Genomic DNA, 24665 nt, shown 5'->3' with positions numbered 1-24665 from the left:
AAGTCGTTCTTGTGTATCCGTAGGTAGTGTTATTTTCATTTGACGGCATTTTTATTGAGGTATAATATTTGCTTAATTGTTAGACTTACCATTTCTGCGTTTTAGTTAGGGTATTAATATTTTTTAGGATTGAATTGTTTCATACATGCGTTTCAAATTTTTTGGTTTATTTTAGACTTTAGATTCAGGTTTATAATATGTATATATTTGCATAGTTATTTCTTAAGCTTTGTTGGATTTTAAATTTTTTGATTTAATATATTTTAGTTTAGTTTTATAATTCTTAGATTTTAATTTTCATTTTTAAATTGATTTTTTTTTAGATTTTTATAATATGAAAAATAAAAAATAAAAAAAAAATATTTTTTAGCCTTAGTTTTATATAGTTAGATTTTAAATATTTCAAGGTTTTGATGTAAATTTTAATTTAGAATTAAAATTTTGCTAGTTTTAATTTTTACTTTGTATAGCTTTTATTTAAAAAAAAAAAAAAAAAAATTTAAGGTTTTAGATTTTAGATTTTAGATTTTGTTTTAGTATAGAAATTTTCCTTTTGTTTAAAAAAAAAAAAAAGAAGCTTATTTAAATTTTGGTTTAGTTTAATTTTTTATATATAGTTTAGTTTTAGATTAGCTTTTAGATTTTTAGATTTTATTTAAAAAATAAAAAAAATAAAATAAAATAAAAGGATAAAAAATTTCGGAAAAATATAAAAATTTTGTGGAAAATTATTTTTGCCAGTTTCAGTAGTTTTCATGTTATATCTTTCATGCTGAGATCTAAATTTTCAAGCCGAGATGCGAAATTGATATCTGGATTAGGATTCTCGTGGTGGTTTAAAGCATTCATATTTTTGAACTTTTCAGTTGCCGGATATCGTTTGGTCATGTGATTTAGCTGATCCCTCCTGATGATAAATGATTGTTGTTCATGGTTCATGTTTCTATACCGTTTAACAAGTAATTGTTTCTACACAAATCTTTTAAGGCACTGGTTTGCTAAATTAATCAAATCCATCGAGTGCTTTTTATATCGTATCTCGTGTCTCCCAACCCTCATGTACAAGATATAACCAGTAGAATAGAAGAGGATTCTCTGTGAGAATTTTTACAGACACTTCTCGACGAGTTTCTGATTCAGGAGAGGACCTGCTGCCCCCTCTGCATCTCACTGTGTCAGCCCTTGCATGAGAACTATGCTATCCCAGCGTCACATTGCCTTTGTGCTGTCCTCTACATCACAACCTCTGTGTTGTCCTACTTTTGCTCTGCGCCTTCTGATCCTAACCTCTAGACTAATGTTGATACCCTCTCTCTCTCTTTCTCACCTACAAATCTCCCTCTGATTCAATTTTCTCTTGCCGGACTTCGACCAATGAGAAAATCGAACTCACTCGAGTAACTGTGTATCTGCCTCTAGTCTATTTTCCAAATGCCCATCGATGTCATTCTTATAATCCTCCAGTTGAGAACCAATGACCTAGACTAGATTCTAATCAATGGATCAAATCATTTGGACTCGATCTTCGTTTTCTTTTAGAAGTTACACCCACAGTTTAGATTAATACCCATTAATTATTTTAATTTCCTAAGTTTAGACTTTAGGGACCCATTAAAAATAATTAATTATTTTAATAAAACTGTCTCTCGATGGAATTTCCCAAAACAATTTTTGGGTATTGTGGAATACATGCGTCTAAGCTTCCCTGCAAAATTTGAGACTTATAGAATATTCGATGCTACCAGAAATTAATGCTCCCTCTTAGCGAGGAATGTGCTCTAGCAATGCAACCTACCGAAACATCACCTTGTCCTGTAACATCTCTCTTTGCATTGCTAATGTCTGACATCACTACCCACCAACTACTGCGCAAATGTTGCATCTATACTGTTGTTGACCCTGCCATTGCCAACACTGCATCTGTACTACAACTCTCTCCCATTCCTTGTCACTGTAACTAAGAAATCACCTGTCTCTACTACTAAAATGGATTCTCTACCATACCCATTTGCTTCATGAACTGAATGAACTTTGCTCTTCCTAGGGCCTTTGTGAGTACGTTTGCTACTTGATCTCTTGTGGGAACATACTGCAACTGTACTACCCCGCGCTAAACACAGTCTCTGATAAACTGACATCTGATATCAATGTGTTTCGACCGATCATGGAATATTGGATTCTCAGAGAGTTTGATACAACTATCTTGGTTTCCTCCATCCTTTTTCTAAATAAACTCACAAGAAATTTTCTAAGCCATATATCTTCACATGTAGCTGTGATGGCTGCCATATATTCAGCTTCTGCTGAGCTCAGAGCTACCGACTTCTACTTCATGCTGCACCAAGAGATCATTCTTGATCCAACATTGAAGTAGTACCCAGAGGTACTTTTCCGGTCTACTGAACTACCTTCCCAATCTGCATCTGTGAATCCATTCAATATGACATCATCCCCTCAGGAGTATTTCAACCCATATCCGACTATTCCACGCACATACCTAAGAATGTGCCTAGCTACTACCCAATGCACCCTTTTTAGTTCCACCATGAACTCGCTAAGGGTGTTGAAAGCGAAGAAAATGTCTGGCCTAGTGTTGACTAGATACATGAGCGACCTAGTGAGTTGTCTGTACAAGGTGGGGTCCACCTTCTTGTCTCCTGATGCATCTATTTTCTTCCAGTTGGTGATCATTGGAGTAGCCATGGGTCGAAAATCGTGCATTTTGAATCTCTTCAGAATTTTTGTAGCATATCGTCCTTGCTTAAGGAAGATCTCCACATTCTTCTGCCAAACTTCCAACCCTAGAAAATAATGCATCAACCCCATATCCTTCATGTCGAATTCTACTTCAAAATTCTTCTTGCAGTCCTATATGAGCCTAGATGACCTTGTTAAAAACAAGTCATCCACATATAATACCAGAATAAGTGGCTCATTCTCTACCATTAAATAGTAGAGATTGGGATCATCATCACTCTTGACGAATCCCAAAACTATCAATCCCACCATACCATGCTTTGGGTACCTTCTTGAGCCCATACAAGGATTTCTTTAATCTTCATACATGAGTTCTCTTTTCATGAGTTTCGAAGCCTTCAGGTTGTTTTATACACCTCTTCTTCTATCACCCCGTTCAAGAATGTTGTTGTGACATCCATCTGGTGAATCTCCCATCCCAGTTGAGCTACTAGAGATATAACAGATTTGATAGAGGTATATCAGGATACTGGGGTGAAGGTCTCTTCATAGTCTATTCCTTCTTTCTGTGCGTACCCATTTTCCACAAACCTAGCCTTATGCTTCTCTATACTACCATTTGCAACATACTTTATCTAGCAGATCCACCTTGATCCTACAACAGATCTATCCTTTGGTCTAGGTACTACTTCCTAGACATCATTTATCATGATAGAACTATACTCTTTTACCATGGCATCACCCAAACTTGGTGTTAAACGGCTTCCTGAAAGCTAGAGGGTTCTTCAACATGTGCTACCAAGGCCTGGTATCTATCAGGCTATCTACGTTACCTCTTCTTGGTTCTAGGATCTCTAACAAACTCCTCTGTGTCCCTCAGCGTTTTCCGTACTTCCTTGCTGGTTCTACTGTTGGTGGTGGGAGGCTCAGTTAACTCCTCCTTATGGTCCTGTCGTTACATCTACTGACAACTATCTGGATTTCCTTCTTCTGATGAAATTCTCGTACTGGTCACTGTACTCAATCCAGGTGTTTGTCCTCTTGCCTGCCCCTGCTGCTGTTGGACTAATGGAACATCTATTGAATGACCTTCTACTGGCATCTCTTGATATTTCCTGAAAGCTCTATCCTCCATGAACTTCACATCCCATCTCACTAAAATCTTCCTACTGCTAGGAATGTAGATTCTCTATGCATTTGAGGTCTCGCTATATCCTATGAGTACCCTTTTTCTGCATTCTGATAGAGTTTACTGTGCTTTTCATCTAGAATGTAACAATATGCCACGCTTCCAAATATCCTGAGATGACTTACTTCCGGCTTATTCCCAGTGAAGAAACCTTCAAGCGTTCTCTTCCCCAACGCTATGTGAGGAGTTCTATTCTAGATATACACCGTTGTGTTGCAAACCTCTCTTCCCATAAGAATCTAGGAAAATCTTGATCATACAACATAGATTTTTCTGCCCCAACAATAGTTCTATTTTTTCGCTCTGCTACTCCATTCTGCTCTGAATTATACGGAGTTGTCCATTCTCTTTTGATGCCCTCCTTTGCATAAAAATTTGTGAAGTCTTTGTTTGTATATTCTCCACCATTATCTGAACGCAATACGTTTATCTTTTTCCCTCTCGTGTTTTCAATGAGAACCTTAAACTCTCTTAATCGATCAAAGGTCTCATCCTTGGTCTTTAACAAATAGATCCAGGTTTTTCTAGAGTGATCATCAATAAAGGTGACAAACTATTCGCCACCACTAAGAGCTCTTGTGGACATTGGACCACAGATATCTGAGTGTATCAATCCCAATACACATTCTGCTCTATTTTTACTTCCGGAAAAAGTTGATTTAGTGTACTTCCCTAGTACACATCCTCTTCATAAATCATCACACTCAATACTAAGGACTAGAACCCCTGTAACAGTCTCTTTGAGCATCCTCAGTGCTCCATGGTGTAAGTGTCCCATTCTCTTATGCTATTATTCATTTAGTTATTTTTTACCATTATGATTGTTGCCTATCAGTGCCATTGGAGACTCGAGCTGCAACCTATACAATCTGTTGCTTCGAGCTCCAATTTGTTTCTTCTTCTTCCAGCTTGGATGTTTTAAGTATAATTTCTTTCCAATGAATTATACATTGTATCCCTTGTCCTGTAATTGGGACAGTGAAATCAGATTCATTCCTAACTCGGGCACATGAAGAATATTGGTGGCTTGGATGTTGGTTCCTACTTCTGTCTAAAATGCTATGGTGCCTCTCCCTATTGGAGTACACTTTGTTCTATTTCCCACATTAATATGGAAGTCCATTTGTTCTTCTTGATAGCTCGAGAAATATTCTCGTACTCTAGTCACATGGGTTGAAGCCCCACTATCAATGTACAAACATCTGCTAACGCTGAACTTGCTAAGCATGCGAATTCTTCTTCTAATCTAGAAGATAATTCATATACATCTTGAGTTTCCATATTTGTGCTATTTTTTTAACGATCTCTAAGATATCTTACCCTAGCAACTGCTACAGGAAAATCTGCGTCTTCTCCTGAAGACGACTCTGCCCTGCTACATTTGTCACTGACAAACCTCAATTTGGAAATATTCTTCTTTGTCGACTCTCTCAGAGAGATTTTCTCATGGGAGTTTTTCCCTCCTAGGCTGGAGTGCACAATTCTTCTGGGGATTCAATTTTCTGCCCATGTAGTAATTTCGAACTCCCTCCTCTTTAATGTTGGCTCTTCTGGTCTGCACTACTGCTTAACCTTGCTCTAATACCATGTGAAAATTTCTAAATAGAAATCCAACTGCAATGATTAATATTATTTCTTCTACTTATTAAATCATAAATAAGTTATTCACAGTGTTTCTACAACAAATATCGAAATAAATTATACTGCAACCTTCACAATTAAAATACTGCAGAAAGTGAATGCAAAGAAAAATTCTAGCACAAGTATAACCAAGATGACAGTTCTTTTTCGACAATTATCCCCGTAAAAACCCAATCTGGGAAAACCTATGCAGCAGATGAGGGTTTATTTATTATTCTTCAACAAAAATGTCATGTACAAGATACGACCAATAGAATAGAAGAGGATTCAATGTGATAAATTTTATGGACACTTCTCGACGAGTTTCTGATCCAGGAGAGGACCTGCTTCCCTCTCTGCATCTCAATGTGTCAGCTCCTGCTTGAGGATAGCATAGTCCAAGCATTGCACTGCCTCTACGCTATCCCTACTTTGTGTCACAGCTTCTACACTGTCCTCCCTCTGCTCTGCGTCTTCTGCTCCTGAACTCTTGAATGATGTTGATACCCTCTCTCTCCTTCTCACCTACAACTCTCCCTCTGATTCGATTTTCTCTTGCCCAACTTCGACCAATGAGAAAAATCGATCTTACTCGGGTAACTGAGTATCTGCCTCTGGTGTGTTTTCCAAATGCCCCTCAACGTCCTTATAATATTCCAGTTGAGAACCAACAACCCAGATTAGATTCTAATTGATGGCTCAGATCATTTGGACTCGATCTTCATATTCTTCTAGAAGTTGCACCCACTGTTTAAATAATACCCATTAATTATTTTAATTTCCTAAGTTTAGACTTAGGGACCCATTAAAAATAATTAATTATTTTAATAAAAGTGTCTCCAGGTGGAATTTCCCAAAACAATTTTTGGGTATTGTGTAATACATATGTCTAAGCCTCCTTACAAAATTTGAGACTTACAGCACATCCGATGCTACTAGAAATCAACACTTGACAGAGTTATTGAAATTTATATGTCACATCCGTCTATGCTAGAGCCAACTCTCGCCTTCTTTTGCCAAGAAACAACCTTTAACAATCTCATCCAATGTGTATATGTCGTTTGGAGTCCTAGTTGCAGTAGCCACTAGTAGGCCAAATTTCTCTTCTTATTTCACATTTCTCTGAGTCAAAAAGCATTGTATGTGTTGGATGGTGTTGTCATTGATGTCAACCAATGGAGTTGACTAGGTTTGACATTGACCAAAAATACCATTCATTGATGTCAAATGGTTAATGAATGCTTCTTAATAGTTGTCTGATTACATCAAGATGGCAGCTATTCTGTTGGATGGTTGAAAACCCCAAATCCTAGGGTTTGGGTTCCCTGGACTGAGGATGTACCCCGACTTGATTGAGGGTTTTGGTGTTAGTTTTTGTAGCATCGGATGTGTTCTAGCCTTGAAATTTTGTGGAGAGGCTAGAATACATAAATCTCCAAAATCCAAAAATTGTTTCTGGAAGTTCAACCTAGTAATGACTTAATTAGTATATTAACAAATTTTTAAATATTTCCTAAGTCTAAACTTAGGGAATATTGTTAATTAATCAGAATTAATCCTAGCCATTGATTAATTTTTAATCTTGGTCGTTTGTGCTCCAACAAAGGATTATAAGAGGAGGTCGATGTTGTGGTGGAGAAGACACCTCAGAGGTTCGATTTTTTAGCAGATCGATTTCCAAAGTAGAAGTAGTCAGTGCCAAAGAGAGAGCTAGAGATCGAAGTAGTGAGAGAGGGGAAAAGACAATGAATCTAGAGGAAGATTTCCAGATCCGGTGAGTGCATTTGAAGAGAGGCAGAAGATCCACAAAGAGGCTGACACTGGGGCAGCGTAGTAGCCTCTAGAGGCAGTTTCAATTCTTTTGGGGAAAGACAAGTTTCAGTGCCAGAAGTTGGACAGAGGTTCCGGAGGCCGGAGAGAAATTTTCCCAGACAGTAGCAGACCAGATGGATTGAGGAGAGGCAGATTCGAACTGAGTGTGGAAGAGATTGTGTTAGGGTGACAGAGTAGTTACGCAGAGCCAGTTTCGAAGACTCACTTGGAGCTGAGGTCAGAACCCAAAATTGCCTATGGGGTGAGCGAATTTCCTCACTAGATTTTTGCTAGTATTTTCTTTGCAGGATTTCTAGTATTCGACATCCAGATTGTACTCAGATTATTTCATTGTTGCTTAATAATAAAATCCTCAAGTACTGCACCGGTTTTCCCAAGTTGGGTTTTTTCCAGGGACTTTTGTCCAAAAATAACTGTGTTATTTTATGTGTGTGTGCTAACATTTCTTCCAACATTTATTCTTCCGCAATTTTATTTGTGTAGATTGTAGTGTCATTTATCTAGTATTTTCTATAGAAAACAATAAATATATTGTTAAATTAAATTAACAATTAGGAGAATAATTTCTAGTTGCTGCAATAGGGTTCCAGTTTAGAATTTTCAAATGGTTTCCGAGCATAGTTGATCAGCCGAGAGCTCAGAGGCAAAGAGAGAAGGAATTTCGCTGCTCATTGTGGGTAGAAAGATGGAATTCCCAAGGGTAGTGTAGTCATTCTTCTAGGAAGCCGAATTACTTATGGAGGTTCGATTTTTCTGAGTGAGGGGCAGAAAAATTCAATCCTACCAGATCGAGTGATTCTAGAGGTAGAGGGAGTAGCCCATATTTTTCGTTGAGAAAATCTCTAGCTGGACGCAGTGGTTTTTGCAGCAGTTTGCTAGAGCAGAGCCAACGTCGGGTGGAAGGAAGAATAACACACATAGAGGGAAAATTTTCCTTAGATAACTTCTAGTCTTAAGATGTTCGATTTTTCCTTGCAAATCAGCAGTTGTTGTGAGCAGATCTTCTCACTCTAGAAGGGACTGTGAATAGTAGAGAAACACCTGAGCAGAAGGAAAGAGGAGGTTTTCGACATTTTCGTTGAGATGGCCACTGCTCGGCTTCGTGATCAGGACAGGTTGGATGGAGCTTCCAACTACATCATCTTGAAGGCAAGGATGTGCTTCCTTCTAGATGAGTTTGGCCTGAAAGCATATATTGATGCAGTGGTAGCAGTTCCCATGGATGCAGATCAGCTAAAGGAGTACAAGAAGGAGATGGCACGGATGAAAAGGTTGATCCTAGATGGAGTTCGGGATCATTTTGTTTCATATATAGTTGGAAAAGATACTGCCAAACAGATGTGGGATGCTCTCACCACATTGTATTAGGGTACTTCCGAGTAGCGGAAGATGTACCTCGAGGAGAATCTGAGGCTCATATGGATGCAGAAGGGGGAAGGCATAGATCCCTTCCTCACCAGGATTCAAGAGTTCTAGGACCATTTGTTAGTTGGTGCAGCGCCTCAACCCGCGGAGCTTGTGAGATTGGAACTCAATAGTGCCTCCAAGGAATGGCAGGTCTTTGTCCAAAGCATATTAGGCAGAGAGAAACTACCAGATTGGGACATAATGTGCGCCAACTAACAGTAGGAGGAATTGAGGCAAGCTCTTCTAAATAGCTCCATCAGTGGAAACACTAGTGGACAGAAGCAAGTGAAGGAGGAGGAGAATGCCGCCCTCACATCTAAGGGTCCCATTAGGGACAGGGGGAGTAGAGGAAGAAGAAGAAGGACCTGTCGAAGGTCAAGTTCTTCAGGTGTGGTGACTCGGTCACCACAGTACCCAGTGTTCCCTTAGGAATAAGGACAAAGAGGAGAGGGAAGACTAGGCAGCAACACATGATGAGATCGATAGGTTATCCTCCAGGTTGGAGGAAGACTTCACTATGATTGTCGACATAGCTCCAGGAGTCAGGTGGGGTGATTTGGAGTTGTAGCCCCTACAGATGGGAAGGATCCTTGAGGAGGCCACCTCATGGATCAATACCTTGCAATGGGGGCCCACAGTGTTGAGTAGCAGGATGGATCAATGACAGTTGATGCAGTCACATGTCAGAGTGACAGTTGCAGAGATTAGTAGCAGTCAGATTTTGGGGAGCGTAGTGCAGAGTTGGCAGTAGTGTAGTTGGCACAATGCAGAGTCAACAACAATGCATATTCTTCAGTGATAGTGCAGATACTAGCAACAGTTAGAGACTCAAGTGACAGATGCATTATACTGATCATAGTGGAATCAGTATTTTGGATGATTTTTAGTTGTATATGTCGCTGTTGGAATTTGTAAGTCTAATTGTTAGAAACCCTTCATGTACTTTTCTAATTTATTTCTGCCTACTTGTTCTTATTAATTAACAAGTTATTTGCCATGTAAATATTGAAAATAAATACAAGTACATGCTCAACACATTACAAATCATCAACTAAAAGAAACAAAGGAAGCACACAAGTGACACCGCTGTTTTTGGACCAATGTCCCCGGAAAAACCCAATGTGGGAAAACTGATGTAGCTATCTGAGGGTTTTATTATTATGCATTTTCTTAATACAATCTGGGTGCCAAAACCGGCTCACCCAACAGAGAATAATCTTGGCAGTAGTACCTCTCTACTCAGAAACAAATATTCCGATTGAAACCCCAGATAAACACTCCGACAACTCCCAGCTCCAATCTACCCCACGAAAACCCCAACGTCTACCTATAGGGACTGTGTCAACCTTTCCTGGCCCTGCGTCAGCCCAACGTCAGCCCAATAACCCCTGCGTTAGCCTCTAGAGCCTTTGCGTCGCCCACACTTGCTCTCTGAGGCACTGCGCGCTGCCTCTGCGTGGGCCCTAGCTGGATTTGTGTCCCTCTCTCCCAGCTTCTGCGTTGATTCTCTTGGTACCCTCTCTGCCTCTTTGCTTTTGTATTCACCGCCCCTCACTGCTAGTCACCGATTCTATCTCTCTTAGCAAACCCCACTCTAGAGAATAGAATGATTGATCACTCTAGTGTGTTCTCCAATTGACCCTTAAGCCTCCTTATATACTTTTCTCATTGACAAATCAACGACCAAGATTAAGTCCCTAATCAACGACTAAGATTAGCTCTGGCTCGATCCATGACTTTTGGACCCTTATAACACAGTTTTATATTAATACACATTAATATTTTATTTTCCCTAAGTTAAAACTTAGGGACTCCATTAAAAATATTAATTATTTTAATATCTCCCAAACTGTTTAGAATCTGCCCAAACCATTTCTTGGTATTGGAGATCTCATGTGCTTTAGCCTCTCCACCAATTTTCGTCGCTAGAGCACATCCGATGCTACCCGAAATCAACACTCCCTCTTAGTGAGAATTGTGCTCTAGTAATACTCCTCACTAAGTATCACCCTGATCATCCGGAATTGGTCCCTATGCTAATGCTAGGCCTGCTGCACAACATCTTCTGCACTGTTGCATCATGTACTGCTACCCATGGCCCTGCCACTAGCACTGTTGCATCTGTACAGAAGCTCCCTCTGCATCCGTGCTGTTGCCCATGGTCCTGCCACTGCCATTGTTGTATCTACATTGCAACCCCTCTCATCATGCTGCATCGTGTTTCCCATAGCACTTCCACTGCTATCTGCTGCACTGCAACTCAGTTATTGAGAAGTAAGTAACTGATCTCCCAACTTTGACATCTCCGTCAGGCTAGAAACACTCTCGATGTTGAAGCTCCCTCTGTCATTAACAAGTGCTCCCTCTCTAACCTCTCCGCTACTGCAACAACTCTGCGCATCTTGCACCGTTGCACACCTTTCTGTGCCATCCTACACTGGTGCAACACTCCTGTGCCTCTCACACTGTTGTAGCCTGCTAGCCTCGCGTTTCCTTGGGAATCTTGCACTGTAGCTCCCTTTGTCGTTGTTGAAGTTTCTAAGTTTACTTAGTTAGAAACCCTCCATGCACTTTATTTGATTTATTCCTACCTACGTGTTATTTTCCTTAACAAGTTATTTACAATGTAAATACTGAAAATAAACACTAGTGCATGTTCAACATATTACAAATCAAAAACTAAAAGAAACAGAAACAATCACGCCATATGACACCATTATTTTTGGACTAATGTCCCCATAAAAACCCAATGTGGAAAAACCAATGTAGCTATCTGAGGGTTTTCTTATTAAGCAATATCAGAGTACAATTTGAGTGCCGAAACTGGTCCACCCAACAGAGAATTTCCTTGGCAATAATACCTCTCTGTTTCTGACAAATCTACTGGCTGAAACCCTGGATAATCCTTCCGGAAGCTACTCAGCTCCAATATGCCCCAAAAACCCCAGCGTCTTCCCAATCTGGACTGTATCAACCTCTCCTAGCCCAGTGTTGGCCTGCATTAGCCCCAGGAGGCCCTGCATTAGCTCTCTGACCCTTTGCGTTAGCTATGCTGGCCTCTTTGGTGATCTGTGCAGCACTTAGCTGCCTCTGCATGGCCATGCGTAAGCACTGGCTGCTCCTGCGTCACTCTCTCTGGCTGCTCTGCTACTCTCCTGGCACTATCACTGCTTCTCTATCTCTTTGTACTCAATGTCCCTTAGCTGCTCTCCAATCACTGATTCTATCTCTCTTAGCAAACCCCGCTCTAGAGAATAGAATGACTGATCACTCTGGTGTATCTCCAAGTGACCCTCAAGCCTCCTTTATAGTTTTCCTGTTGTCATCTCAATGGCCGAGATTAAGTCCCTAATCAACAGCTAAGATTAGATTTGGTTTGATCCATGTCTTTTGGACCATTCTAACATAGATTCATATTAATACACATTAATATTTTATTTTCCTTGAGTTTAGACTTAGGGATTCCATTAAAAATATTAATTATTTTAATATCCCCTTATCTGTTTATAATTTTCCCAAACCCTTTCTAGGTATTGGACATCTCATGTGCGCCAACCTCTCCACCAAATTTCATGGCTAGAGCACATACGATGCTACCCCAAATCAACACTCCCTCTTAGAAGGACTGTGCTCTAGCAATACTCCTCATTGAGTATTACTCTGATCATCAAGCATTGGTACCTGTGCTGATGCTAGGCCTTCTTGCCCAACATCTTCTACACTACTGCATCCTATACTGCTACCCATGGTTTTGCCACTTCCACTCCTGCATCTGTACGACAACTCCCTCTGCATCCATGTTGCTGCTGGTCCTTTCTCCCAGCACTGCATCTTCACTACACCTCCTCTCATCATGTTACATCGTGCTGCCCACTGCTGCACTGCAACTCAATTACTGAAAAGTAAGTAACTGATCTCCCAATCAGACCTCCTTGTTGGGCTAGAGACACCCACTGATGCTGAAGCTCCCTTTGCCGCTGACAAGTGCTCCCTCTCTGACCTCTACGTTGCTGTAGCAACTCCCTACATCTCGCACTATTTCACACCTCTTTGTGCCATCCTGCACTAGTGCAACACTCCTGTGCCTCTCACACTGCTGCAGCTTGCTAGCCTCACGCTGTCTCGGGACTCCTGCACTGTAGCTCTCTCTGTCGCTCCATCCGCATCTGTCTCTACTTGACTCAACCAGTCCTGCTACTCCTCGTCGGGGCTCTCGTAGCAAGGTCTAGTGCAATAGGCTAGTTACCTTGAGGATCCTTCCCCTCATCGCCTGTAGTCCGCCTGACTATAGCTCGATGTCATCCCACTTCCACTCAAGTGGTGCATGTGCTCTCATGGCACATAGAACAGATAGGATCCTGGTCTTCCAAATGACAAAGTTGGATGCCTCATCCAACCTATCCTGATCCCTCAGCCCATTCATGGCCATCTCTCTGCTCTTCTTGTCAACTCCTCCGAGTCTCTCTACTTCCCGCTTGGAAGTTCTCTTTTCGACTCCTGTTGAGGCTACTTCCCACTTGGAATTTCTTTGTTCGACTCCTACTCAGTCTACTTCCCGTCTGGAAGTTCTCAATTCAACTCCTACTGAGTCTACTTCCCATCTGGAAGTTATCAGTTCGACTCCTGCTGAGTCTCTCTACTCCCCATCTAGAAGTTCTCTTCTGGACTCCCTCTGAGTCCCGATTTCCCAACTGGAAATCCTTCTGCCACTGTCGAGATGCCCCCTACTTTGGTCGTCTTGTGCAACGCACCACTGGTCCGGGTTCCTCGACTAGAAACCCTTGGTAGCAACTCCTCTGGCCTTGCTCTGTCAGGTACTATTCTCATACAGTACCTCACCAACTCCACTCTGCAATATTCCCGCAGCCTTATAAACCCTAGCAACCTTAAGGTGAGAGCTCCTATGCTCTGCGCAATCTCGGCACCAGCAACCTGATCTCCTCAACCAACTGCGTCAACCCTCCCAGCTACTGCGTGGCTCTGTGTGAGGCTTCTTTGCCTTCCTTAGCCTCTGTGTTGCCTCTTCCTGGCTCACCCTTGATGACACATGCACTGCATCACACTTCCTTGTTGCTGCTCTGTTAGAAACATCTTGTCACCTTGGGACAACTATTTTCTGTTGCTATTGCTCCGCTCGGCTAATGTCCTTTAGTTCTCCTGTGATCTGCAATCACGCTCTGGTACCATGTTGAAGTTTCTAGTTTACTTAGTTAGAAACCCTCCATGCACTTTATCTAATTTATTCCTACCTACTTGTTATTTTCCTTAACAAGTTATTTACAATGCAAATACTGAAAATAAACACTAGTGCATGCTCAACATATTACGGATTAGCAGCTAAAAGAAACAAAAACAAACACGCCATATAACACCATTATTTTTGGACTAATGTCCACGGAAAAACCCAATGTGGGAAAACCGATGCAGCTATCTGAGGGTTTTCTTATTAAGCGTTATCATAGTACAATCTGTGTGCCGAAATTGGCCTACCCAATAGAGAATTTCCTTGGCAGTAATACCTCTTTGTTTCTGACAAATCTATTGGTTGAAACCTCGGATAATCCTTCCAGCAACTACTCAGCTCCAATCTGCCCCAGAAACCCCAGTGTCTACCCAATTTGGACTGCGTCAACCTCTCCTAGCCCTGCGTCAGCCTATCTTGGCCTGTGTCAGCCCTAAGAGGCCCTGTGTTAGCTCTCTGACCCTTTGTGCCAGCTATGCTGGCCTCTCTAGTGCTCTGCGTAGCACTTCGCTGCCTCTGCATGGCCCTGCATGAGCACTGGCTGCTCCCGTGTCACTCTCTTTGGTTGCTCTGCTGCTCTCCCGGCACTATCTCTGTCTCTTTGTCTCTCTATACTCAATGCCCCTCAGCTACTCTCCGATCACTAATTCTATCTCTCTTAGCAAACCCCGCTCTAGAGAATTGAATGATTGATCACTTTGGTGTATCTCCAAGTGACCCTCAAGCCTCCTTTTATACTTTTCCTATTGTCATCTCAACGGCTGATATTAAGTCTCTAATCAACTGCTAAGATTAGATCTGGCTTGATCCATGTCTTTTGGACCATTCTAACACACATTCATATTAATACACATTAATATTTTATTTTCCTTAAGTTTAGACTTAGGGACTCCATTAAAAATATTAATTATTTTAATATCCCCTTATTCGTTTAGAATCTGCCCAAACACTTTTTGGGTATTGGAGATCTCATGTGCCCCAACCTCTCCACCAAATTTTGTGGCTAGAGCACATCCGATGCTACCCCAAATCAACAGTCGCTCCATCCGCATCTGCCTCTATCGACATCCACTAGTCCTGCTACTCCTCTTCGGGGCTCTCGTAGCAAGGTATAATCCAAGAGGTTGGGTACCTCGAGGATCCTGCTCCTCATTGCTTGTAGTCTGTTTGACTACAACTCAATGTCTCCCCACTTCCGCTCAAGTGGCATTGAGCACTCATGGTACAGTCATCATCTGTCTCCAATTCCTTCTCCGCCCTTATTGGAGCCTGTCACAGCCTTGGTCTTGGAAGCCTCTCCCTTGCTCTTCTTTCTCGGACACTTTCTCGTATAGTGACCCAGTTCCCCACAGTTGAAGCATTTGACCTTGGGGAGGTCCTTCTTCTTCCGTTTCTCCTGCTTTCCGTCAGATGCTAGGGCAACATCCTCCTCTTCCTCCTTCTTGATTCTGATCCCCTTGCCGTTGTTTCCCGCCTTGCTTAGCCTTCTGATCTCTTCTTGGCGAAGAGCAGCCCACATTTCTTCCCAATCTGGAAGGGTCGCCCTGCCCAGTATGCTCTGGACAAACACCTCCCAGTCTTCTGAGACTACGTTCAGGGTTATTCTCACCATCAATTCTTGATCTGACGTGGCTCCTATGGAAGTCAGCTAATCCTGGATCTCCTTCAACCGAGGAAGGGGTCGATCTGTTCTCCCTTCTGCATCTAGTATGACCGCAGTTGATTTTCTAGTAGCATCTTACACTGCACAAAAGTATGTTGATACAACTTCTTTAGGACCTCCCACATCTCATTTGCCATATTCTTCTCGGCAATGTGTGCTACTACATGGTCCTTGACCCCGTCAAGGATGATGCTCTTGGCCCTCACCATTGCATCCTCGTACTTGTTGTTATCAGCTGGGTCAACTGGGATCGCTATTGTCCTCAAGGCGAATTTCTTGAGACGGTTCCTGTCTAGAATGGATAAGATTCTGGCCTTCCAGACTACGAATTTTGAGGCTCCGTCTAGTTTTTCCTAGTCTCTTACCCCGTTCATTTCCATCTCGCTGCTCCTCTACTTCCCTTCTGGAAATTCTCAGTGTGACTTCCTTTGAGCCTCGATTTCCCTCCTGGAAACCCCTCTGCCAATGTCGAGGTGCCCCCACTCCGATCCTTAGTGCAGCTGCACCACTGATCCGAATTTCTTAGCCAGAAATCCTTGGTACAAACTCCTTCCTCCTTGGTCTTTCCCTGTTAGGTATTGTTCTGACTACAATACCCCACTAGCTTCACTCTGCAACTTACCCATAACCTCCTAAGCCCCAACAAACTGAAGGTTAGAGCTTCTAGGCTCTGCACAATCCCGGCACCAGCAAAATTCGCACCTCTTGGCCACGGGCGTCAATCCTTCCTGACTAAGAAAGATGATCGGGCACTGTGTAGGTCGAGTCTGCTCCCATCTACCACTGCGTTGATCCTCTTCCCGGCTCAAACTTGATGACGCAGGCAACGCGCCACCCCTTCCTTGTTGCTTCTCTGCTAGGAACAACTTTTGTCACTCGAGACAACTGTTTTCTGTTGCTGCTGCTTTGCTCAGCTGATGTCCTTAGTTCTCCTGTGATCTGCAACCATCCTCTAATACCATGTTGGAATTTCTAAGTCTAACTGTTAGAAACCCTTCATGTACTTTTTTGATACTTGTTCTGATTAATTAACAAGTTATTTGCCATGTAAATACTGAAAATAAATACAAGTACATGCTCAACACATTACAGATCATCAATTGAAGGAAACAAAACAAGCACACAAGTGACATCGTTGTTTTTGCACCAATGTCCCCAGAAAAACCCAATGTGGGAAAACCAGTGCAGCTATCTGAGGGTTTTATTATTATGTAGTTTCTGAATACAATCTAGGTGCCAAAACCGGCTCACCCAACAAAGAATAACATCGGTAGTAGTAACTCTCTACTCGGAAGCAAATATTCTAGCTGAAACCCTAGATAAACACTCTAACAACTCCCAGCTCCAATCTACCCCATGAAAACCCCTGTGTCTGCCTCTAGGGACTGCGTCAGCCCTTCCTGGCCCTGTATCAACCCAACATTAGCCCAATAACCCCTGCGTCAGCCTCTGGAGGCACCACGCAGCTCTTGGCTGCCTCTGCATGGGCCCTAACTGGCTCTCTGTGGCCTCTAGTTGGCTTTGCATCCCTCTCTCTCAGCTTCTGCGTTGATTCTCTCAGTACTCTCTCCACTTCTCTGCTTCTGTATTCACTACCTCTCACTGTTGATCATTGATTCTATCTCTCTTAGCAAACCCCGCTCTAGAGAATAGAATGACTGATCACTCTGGTGTGTTCTCCAAGTGACCCTCAAGCCTCCTTATATACTTTTCTCGTTGACAAATCAACGATCGAGATTAAGTCCCTAATCAATGGCTAAGATTAACTCTAGCTTGATCCATGACTTTTGGACCCTTCTAACACAGTTTTATATTAATACACATTAATATTTTATATTCCCTAATTTTAGACTTAGGGACTCCATTAAAAATGTTAATTATTTTAATATCTCCCAAACTGTTTAGAATATGCCTAAACCATTTCTGGGTATTGGAGATCTCATGTGCTTTAGCCTCTCCACCAATTTTCGTGGCTAGAGAACATTCGGTACTACCCCAAATCAACAGTTGCACTTGTAGCAGCAACAAATGAGAGGGAGTTACAGTGCAAATGTAGTGTTGACAACAGTTCAACAGGGTCAGCAACAACATAGATGCAGTGTATATCAAAGTTGCATAGTGGTTGGTGGGCAGTATAGCCAAACATCAGCAGTGTGACATGAGATGATGTAGAGACAGGGTGTTGCTACAGGGTGTGAAGTAGCACTAGAACACATTCATCGCTAAGAGGGAGTGTTATTTTTTGTAGCATCAAATGTGTTCCAGCCTTGAAATTTTTTGAAGAGGCTAGAATGCAGGAGATCTCCAAAACCCAAAAATCGTTTATGGAAATTCCGCCTAGAAATGACTTGATTAGATTATTAACTAATTTTTAAATATTTCCTAAGTATAAACTTAGGGAATATGGTTAATTAATTAGTATTAATTAAGTCAAAGTGAATCATCTAGAAACTCACACGGATCAATCCAAAGATGATCCTAGCCATTGATTAATTTTTATCTTGGTTGTTGGTGCTCCAACAAAGGATTATAAGAGGAGGTCGATGTGGTGATGGAGAAGACACTTGAGAGGTTCGACTTCTGAGCAGATCGATTTCCAGAGTAGCAACAGTCAGCTGTCAGAGAGAGAGCTAGAGATTGAAGCAATGAGAGAGGGGCAGAGATAGTAAAGCCGGAGGAATATTTCCATATCCGGTGAGTGCATTTGCAGAGAGGCAGAAGAACCACAGAGAGGCGACGTTGGGGCATTGCAGTAGCCTCTAGAAGTAGTTCGATTTTGTTAGGCAAAGATGAGTTTCAATGCCAGAAGCTTCCTAGAGGTCAAGAGAGACATTTTCGCAGACAACAGAAAACCAGATGGCTTGAGGAGAGGCTGATTCGAATTGAGTGAAGAAGAGATTGCACTAGGGTGATGTTGTAGCTGCGCAGAGCTAGTTTCAACGACTCACTTGGAGCTAAGGTTAGAACCTGGATTTTCCTATGGGGTGAGGGAATTTCATCACTAGATTTTTGCCAGTATTTTCTCTGCAGGATTTATAGTATTCGGCATCTAGATTGTACTCAGATTATTTCACTGCTGCTTAATAATAAAACCCTCAACTACTGCACCAGTTTTCCCAAGTTGGGCTTTTCAGGGGACTTTTGTCCAAAAATAACTATGTTATTTTATGTGTGTGTGCTAGTATTTCTTCCAACATTTATTCTTCCGTAGTTTTATTTGTTTAGATTTCATTGTGATTTATTCAGTATTTGTTGTAGTAAACAATAGATAAATTGTTTGGAATTTTCACATTTGGGTAGGTCAAATCATTGAGTTTGGGTCGGAGATCTATGTCATTAGATTCTCCTTGAAAATATGTTTCTGTTGATATGTGGTACGCCCCAAGAAGCATCTATTGGATGGTGTTGTCATTGATGTCATCCCATGGAGTTGACTGGGTTTGACTTTGACCAAAAACACCATTCGTTGATGTCAAATGGTTAATGAACACTTCTTAGTAATTATTGGATTACATCAAGATGGTAGCTATATTGTTGTATGGTTAAAAACCCAAGTCCTAGGGTTTGGGTTCCTTGGACTAAGGATGAGTTTTGACTTTGTTGAGGGTTTTTGAAGGGTCAAAATATTGAGTTTGACTTGGAGATCCATGTCAATGGATTCTCCTTGGAAATATGTTTCTGATGGTATGCAGTACACCATGTAAGTCCTCCTAGTTTGAGAGAAAATTAAATTTGAAGTCAACTTTCTGGGCTAAAACCCCATGGGGTGGTAACTTGGCACATTCTCATTGATTGTGGGGATCTAAAATTAAGCAATTGGGGTTATTTGTCCTTGTTTGTGTCGGAATCAATTTAATAAAATGTATCACACATATTTCACACCCATGCACTTAAGTAAGGACTAATTCCTCATTATAAAGGCTAAGTGGGTTTCACTTAAAGTTCAAGATAGTAATTGAAAATTCCATTTAAAAAGAAGTTAACAATTAATAATGTTTTAAAATCCTAAATTCTCCTCCAACGTTTACATTAGGGATCCCTTCCTAATCTATAGAAACAATCCCTATACTCACTAAATCCTAATGCAGCGGCTCTCTTACTTAGCTCACAAGATGCAAATTAGTTAAATTTTATATTTTAGCTCTCGTGGTGCCCCTCTATTCCTCAAGCGGTTAGCTTTTAAGTCCTTACATTGGTCTATAAAAGGAGACCTTACCTTACCTCAACGTATCCAATTTCACATGAATTGTTCTTATGATTACACTGAAATTTTTGGTTGCCTGAGGAAGACAGCGAAGGAATTACAGTGGGCTGGTATTTGGTTTATTTTTCTATTTCTTGATTGGAACTTGGGATTCGTTTGAGGTTTCATTTAGCTTAAAGAGACAACAGACTTGGCCCTGGGATAATACATCCTTATCTCTTAGATCAGTGGAGGAAAGAAATTTTATTTCTGATACAGGTATGTCCTTATGAACAGACAGTGGAATCAAGGCCCATTCTCGGCCCAGGGTTTCTTAGAAATTGTATGACACGTAACGATAATTGTTAATGCCTGTGGTTTCTCTAGTTCATAATGTTATCACAGTGCCCAAGGCTAATTGCATAACAGCGAATGTTCTAGGCATAATTAAAGTTGTCAAACTGTCGTTGCAGAACTCTCTTTTACCATGGTATACATATATGACTCTCAAATTAGGCCAACCTGTCCAAATTCAAGAGGAAATAGCTACAATAAATGTTTCCGATTGGCTCGAAGTCGTTATCCTAATTTTTTTTGAAGTCTGAACATGAAAAATTTGCTTCTAAAGGTCACTTGGAATTCATATGACACATTTCTAGTTACAGACCTAGGACAAGATAGTCAGGGACTGTTTGTGACAGCAGCATTTTCCCTTGATTTTCATCAACACTAAAGAACTCTTAGTTGATGTGTTTCCATTTGTTTCAAGCCCTTATCTTTGTGGATTAAGAAATGAATAGTTGTGATACCACTGGAGCAGTCATGCTACTATTTAACGGCATTCAAATTTTGAAGATGAAGTGTGTTCACCTATGGTTGTCAATATATGAAAACAATTCTCATCGTAATCTCATTCCATGTCAGTGACTATTTTCAAAAACGCACTAAGCCAATGATTGATTTAGTGCCTTGTTGACAAACCTCTCATTGCAATTCTGCACCAAAATACAGTACCAAATAATCATTATGCCATAACACTTAATGTGATCCTACAAAAAAATGGGCCATTGATTATGTTTTAATCTTGGTCATTGGTGCTCCAACAGAAGATTACAAGAAGAAGCCAATGGGTAGATGGAGAACACACCAGTGCAGTTACTCAGTTGCCCAAGTAGATCAATTTTCTCAGTGGCTGTGATTCAGTCGAGGAGATAGAGCTAGAGGGCGAGTAGCAGGTGAGAGGGAGAGGGTAGCAGCAGGAGTCCAGAAGGCAGAGGCAGCGTGAAGGAGAGCATATTCCACGAGAGCACTGTGCAATTATTGCGCAGAGAGTGATGCAGAGGTACCAGCATATGAGTAGAGGGTCCATCTCGGACCACTGTTATGTCTAGATCTGAGTGTCCATGTTAAGGTCAAATTGTCAATTGTCATGTCATAAGTCATAGGTCTTTGTCACATTGTTATTGCCTATAGTGTTAAGAATCCTATAATAAGGATGACTGTAATAGACCTTAAAACACACCCTACATCCCTGCTTGAAATAGGTGCGGATGTCTCCTAGAAGGAGCCTAGACTCTCTCTATCCTCTAGAAGTTCCTCACTGCCTTCAAAGAGCAAACATGACTGTTCGCTGCCCTAATATAGTGCTACAGGTCTGCGATGCAGTGAAAAGTGCTTGGATCAATACTAGCCAGGGCTTTACACTTTTGAGGTTCACCCCATTTCTTTCGTATTGCATACTCTCTTATACAGGTTTTATATTTTGGTTAATTGATATAGAAGGTACTCTAGCCACTTTGTATTCCCATTGTTACCCACTATTCTTCTTATTCCCATTAAACTATATTGGTAATTTGTGGACAATAATATAATTTTGTTTAATAAATCAAAGGGAATAAAGCATGTTTTTTTCTTAAGACTTCAACAATAAATATGTGAATCTCATAAAATTAACAATACACATTCACAAGGCCACCAACAACATGCACTTGTCTAGCAATTAATTTCATCCAATGAAGAACAAAATTCAAACAACATATAATTTATAGACTAGAATGAATGGAAATTGTTTAAGATTTAGATGCATTGATATTACATAATGTAGGAATTTACCTCTTTAAGGCTGGTTTGAAGAATTCGCAGTTCACCTCAAAATGATAGCATGTAAATTCATTAGCAGTATAAGCATTTGCAGAGCCTCCATGCTTTGACAAAAAATTATCATACTGCAATAGGATCCACAATTTCAGCTCAAAAACTAAATAAAAGACAAAAGATGAAATAAAAATGTCATTTAAAAATACAAGCATGTTCCATAAGACATGCATTAAAATATCTATAAATAAATGTTACAAGTGATAAGAAAGATCAATTCTGCATGTATTTATCAGTTGAGTACAATCTTCAACAATAGTATAAACAAAAACTTAAATCATATGAAATGTTTTACGTTATGTACATGTTTTCAAATTTTTGTAAACCTCGAGGACTAAGCGTGATGGGTAACAGAGGAGAGACAATGCTCTTGGATAGAAAATCAAGAAAATCAAATATAAAATTCCCTTCTAAATACTAGGAGTATAATCATAAAGGCAACAACACCTCTAATGGTCATGATAAGAGTCAAAGCATACACATGAGTGCAGTCCTAGAAGACGTCATACACTAGTTGTTTCAAAAAAGGTACCAAATTTTAAGAATTGGAAAGTAAAATATATGCAATGTTTAAAAACAAGTCAAAAAATTGGTACAATCCCATATAAAAGGATAACATTAAATATCCCAAGGGGTTAGCTCAACTAGTAATTGCCAATGTTGTTTGGAATCTAGCTAGTTCCATGCCAACAAATGCCTAGTTTGGGTTGTTATCCACCAAAAGTGGGTGATCCCATAGGAGAAATTTTCTACTTGGCATCTCTTCAACTGGAAGCCAACAACCCCTAATAACCACCAGTGTAGCCGATTCATTGTGCCATTTGATCTCCTCTCCCTGAATCATTCATATGTCCCATTGCCCATCTATTGAGACTCGAGAACATATGTTTGAAAGTAGGAAGGCATGATTTTCATTGTGCAATCAAGTGCTTACACTTGTTTTTCCTTAGGCATCTTGGGCATTAATTATTGGGTGACTTGGAAGAAGGGTGGGTTTTGACCGTAGTTTAGTTCCCTCACCTTAAATGGGGGGTTAATCCTCAATCCTAGTCCTGTGAGATATCCTCTATTGGCCTTGTTGATCACTACGTGTCAATGACCCATAGTAGTACACCCACTTTTTTTGCAAAGGGGATAGCGCTTGATTAATGTCTTTGTACCGTTAGACTATCATCATCAGCCTGATCATGTTATATTATAAACCCTTTTTGCATGTGTAAATTGTAAATTATCTTAGCAGATCCGTGTCGTGTATGTAATTGCCTAGGTAAACCTAATTTATTGATGACGATCTACATTCTGGAAGGTTTTTTGTCTCACCGATCCATGATCTGCAGAGTTTTCCTTTAGCCTTACCCCAAAGCTGGAATGGATTTTGTCACCAGAATGTTAGGGGACTCCTAGTGTGCTAGATCAAGTCTATGTAAAAGTGATTTGGGAATAATCCTAACTATTTGGTTAGGTTATTTTATTACAAATTGCTTGATTTGCTAGATTATATTTGTGTTGCAGAACTGGGTAGTCTGTGAGGGTCTTGTTCAAATGGGTTTTGATCCTTGAGATGTAAAAATGTAAAAATCATGATGTAAAATGTCTTGAGGGTTAGAAAAATAATTTATCCCCTCATAGGTCATAGGTAAATTTAAATTTTCCAGAGGTAAAATTCATGGGTCCTTTAAAAAATTAAATCTTAACTGGTCCAGGGACTAAGGTTAGTTGATTGTTTTGTTGAATGTTATGTCTTAGGTCCCTGGGGTTAAGTTAAAGTCAAAGTTTTGAGGAAATAAATGCAAAATTTTAAATTTTGAATATATTAAAATGCATTTAATTGAAAAAATTGAAATTTCCTCAATATTTAAAATTTCGACGGATGAGATTAAAAGAAATTTTAGTCCTCATCAACGGTCAAGATTGCTTGACAAGGATCACTTGAATTAGCCGTTGGAGGGTTTATCTGTAAAGAGGAGGTCATTTTGTCAATCAAATTGGATTCGATCTTTTGATCGTGTGCTAAGGAAATCTCTCTTGTAAATTTTTTTTATGTGCAATAAAAAAAGACTTTGGGGTTAATCTGGTGTTACTCTTCAGAAAAATGTTGTAAGATGTTTTATTTTCTTGCATAGATTTACTTTCAGCCATTGATGTTAGCTTATTGAAGATTGATTTAAACACAGGTATCTTGTTTGATCACTAGGGTTTGAATAATAGTTTAAATTCTGAATATAGTAGCAGGTATCACCATTAGATCTGAATTTCGCTGTTGTTTTCTCTCTCTATGTTAATGGTTGAATTAAGTTGTGTAGGAAATCCTTGATTTTGAGATCACGGGCATTCGGAGAAGTCTTCAGTTGGATCAACCAACTCCCGGATTGCATTTTCTGAAGAGCCCAGCTAGTTTTGATCCCGATCTTATCATTAGACTTTCTGTTATGGATGCATGAAGGGTTTTCTAAAGCACCTCATCTTAAATTTAAAATTAAAAAAAAAATATGTGTGGCATAATGAGAGATCTGGCTGCTTAGAGCCTTTATCTTGTGAATATTGTAATTATTTAGATTTTTTTTTAGGTTTCTTCCTTGCATGTTTCTGGGTGTTTTGTTTTGCCATTGTAGGTTGCAAGTCTGAGAATTTTTTTTTGTTTGAAGCCAGATCTAGGCCTCGGAGGGTAAGATCTGGC

The 24665-nt window shown here is 40.4% G+C and overlaps 1 protein-coding gene across 1 annotated transcript in view; it reads right to left on the bottom strand.

Annotated features, from left to right (window-relative positions):
* Positions 1 to 24665, bottom strand: part of LOC149163430 (nardilysin-like) — a 694409-nt gene that overhangs the window by 507606 nt on the left and 162138 nt on the right. The window contains exon 4 of the mRNA XM_089431708.1: positions 21947 to 22059. Within this exon, the coding sequence (XP_089287834.1) occupies positions 21947 to 22059 (113 nt within the window). The remainder of the gene's footprint in view (positions 1 to 21946; positions 22060 to 24665) is intronic.

This window comes from Pinus tabuliformis, chromosome 5_1, assembly GCF_031772625.1.
Source record: "Pinus tabuliformis cultivar Carrire ecotype Pingquan chromosome 5_1, CPIR1, whole genome shotgun sequence".
NCBI classification, from domain to species: Eukaryota; Viridiplantae; Streptophyta; class Pinopsida; order Pinales; family Pinaceae; genus Pinus; species Pinus tabuliformis.
Note: the sequence above shows the minus strand (reverse complement) of the source record. Positions and strands in the feature narration are given on the sequence as shown.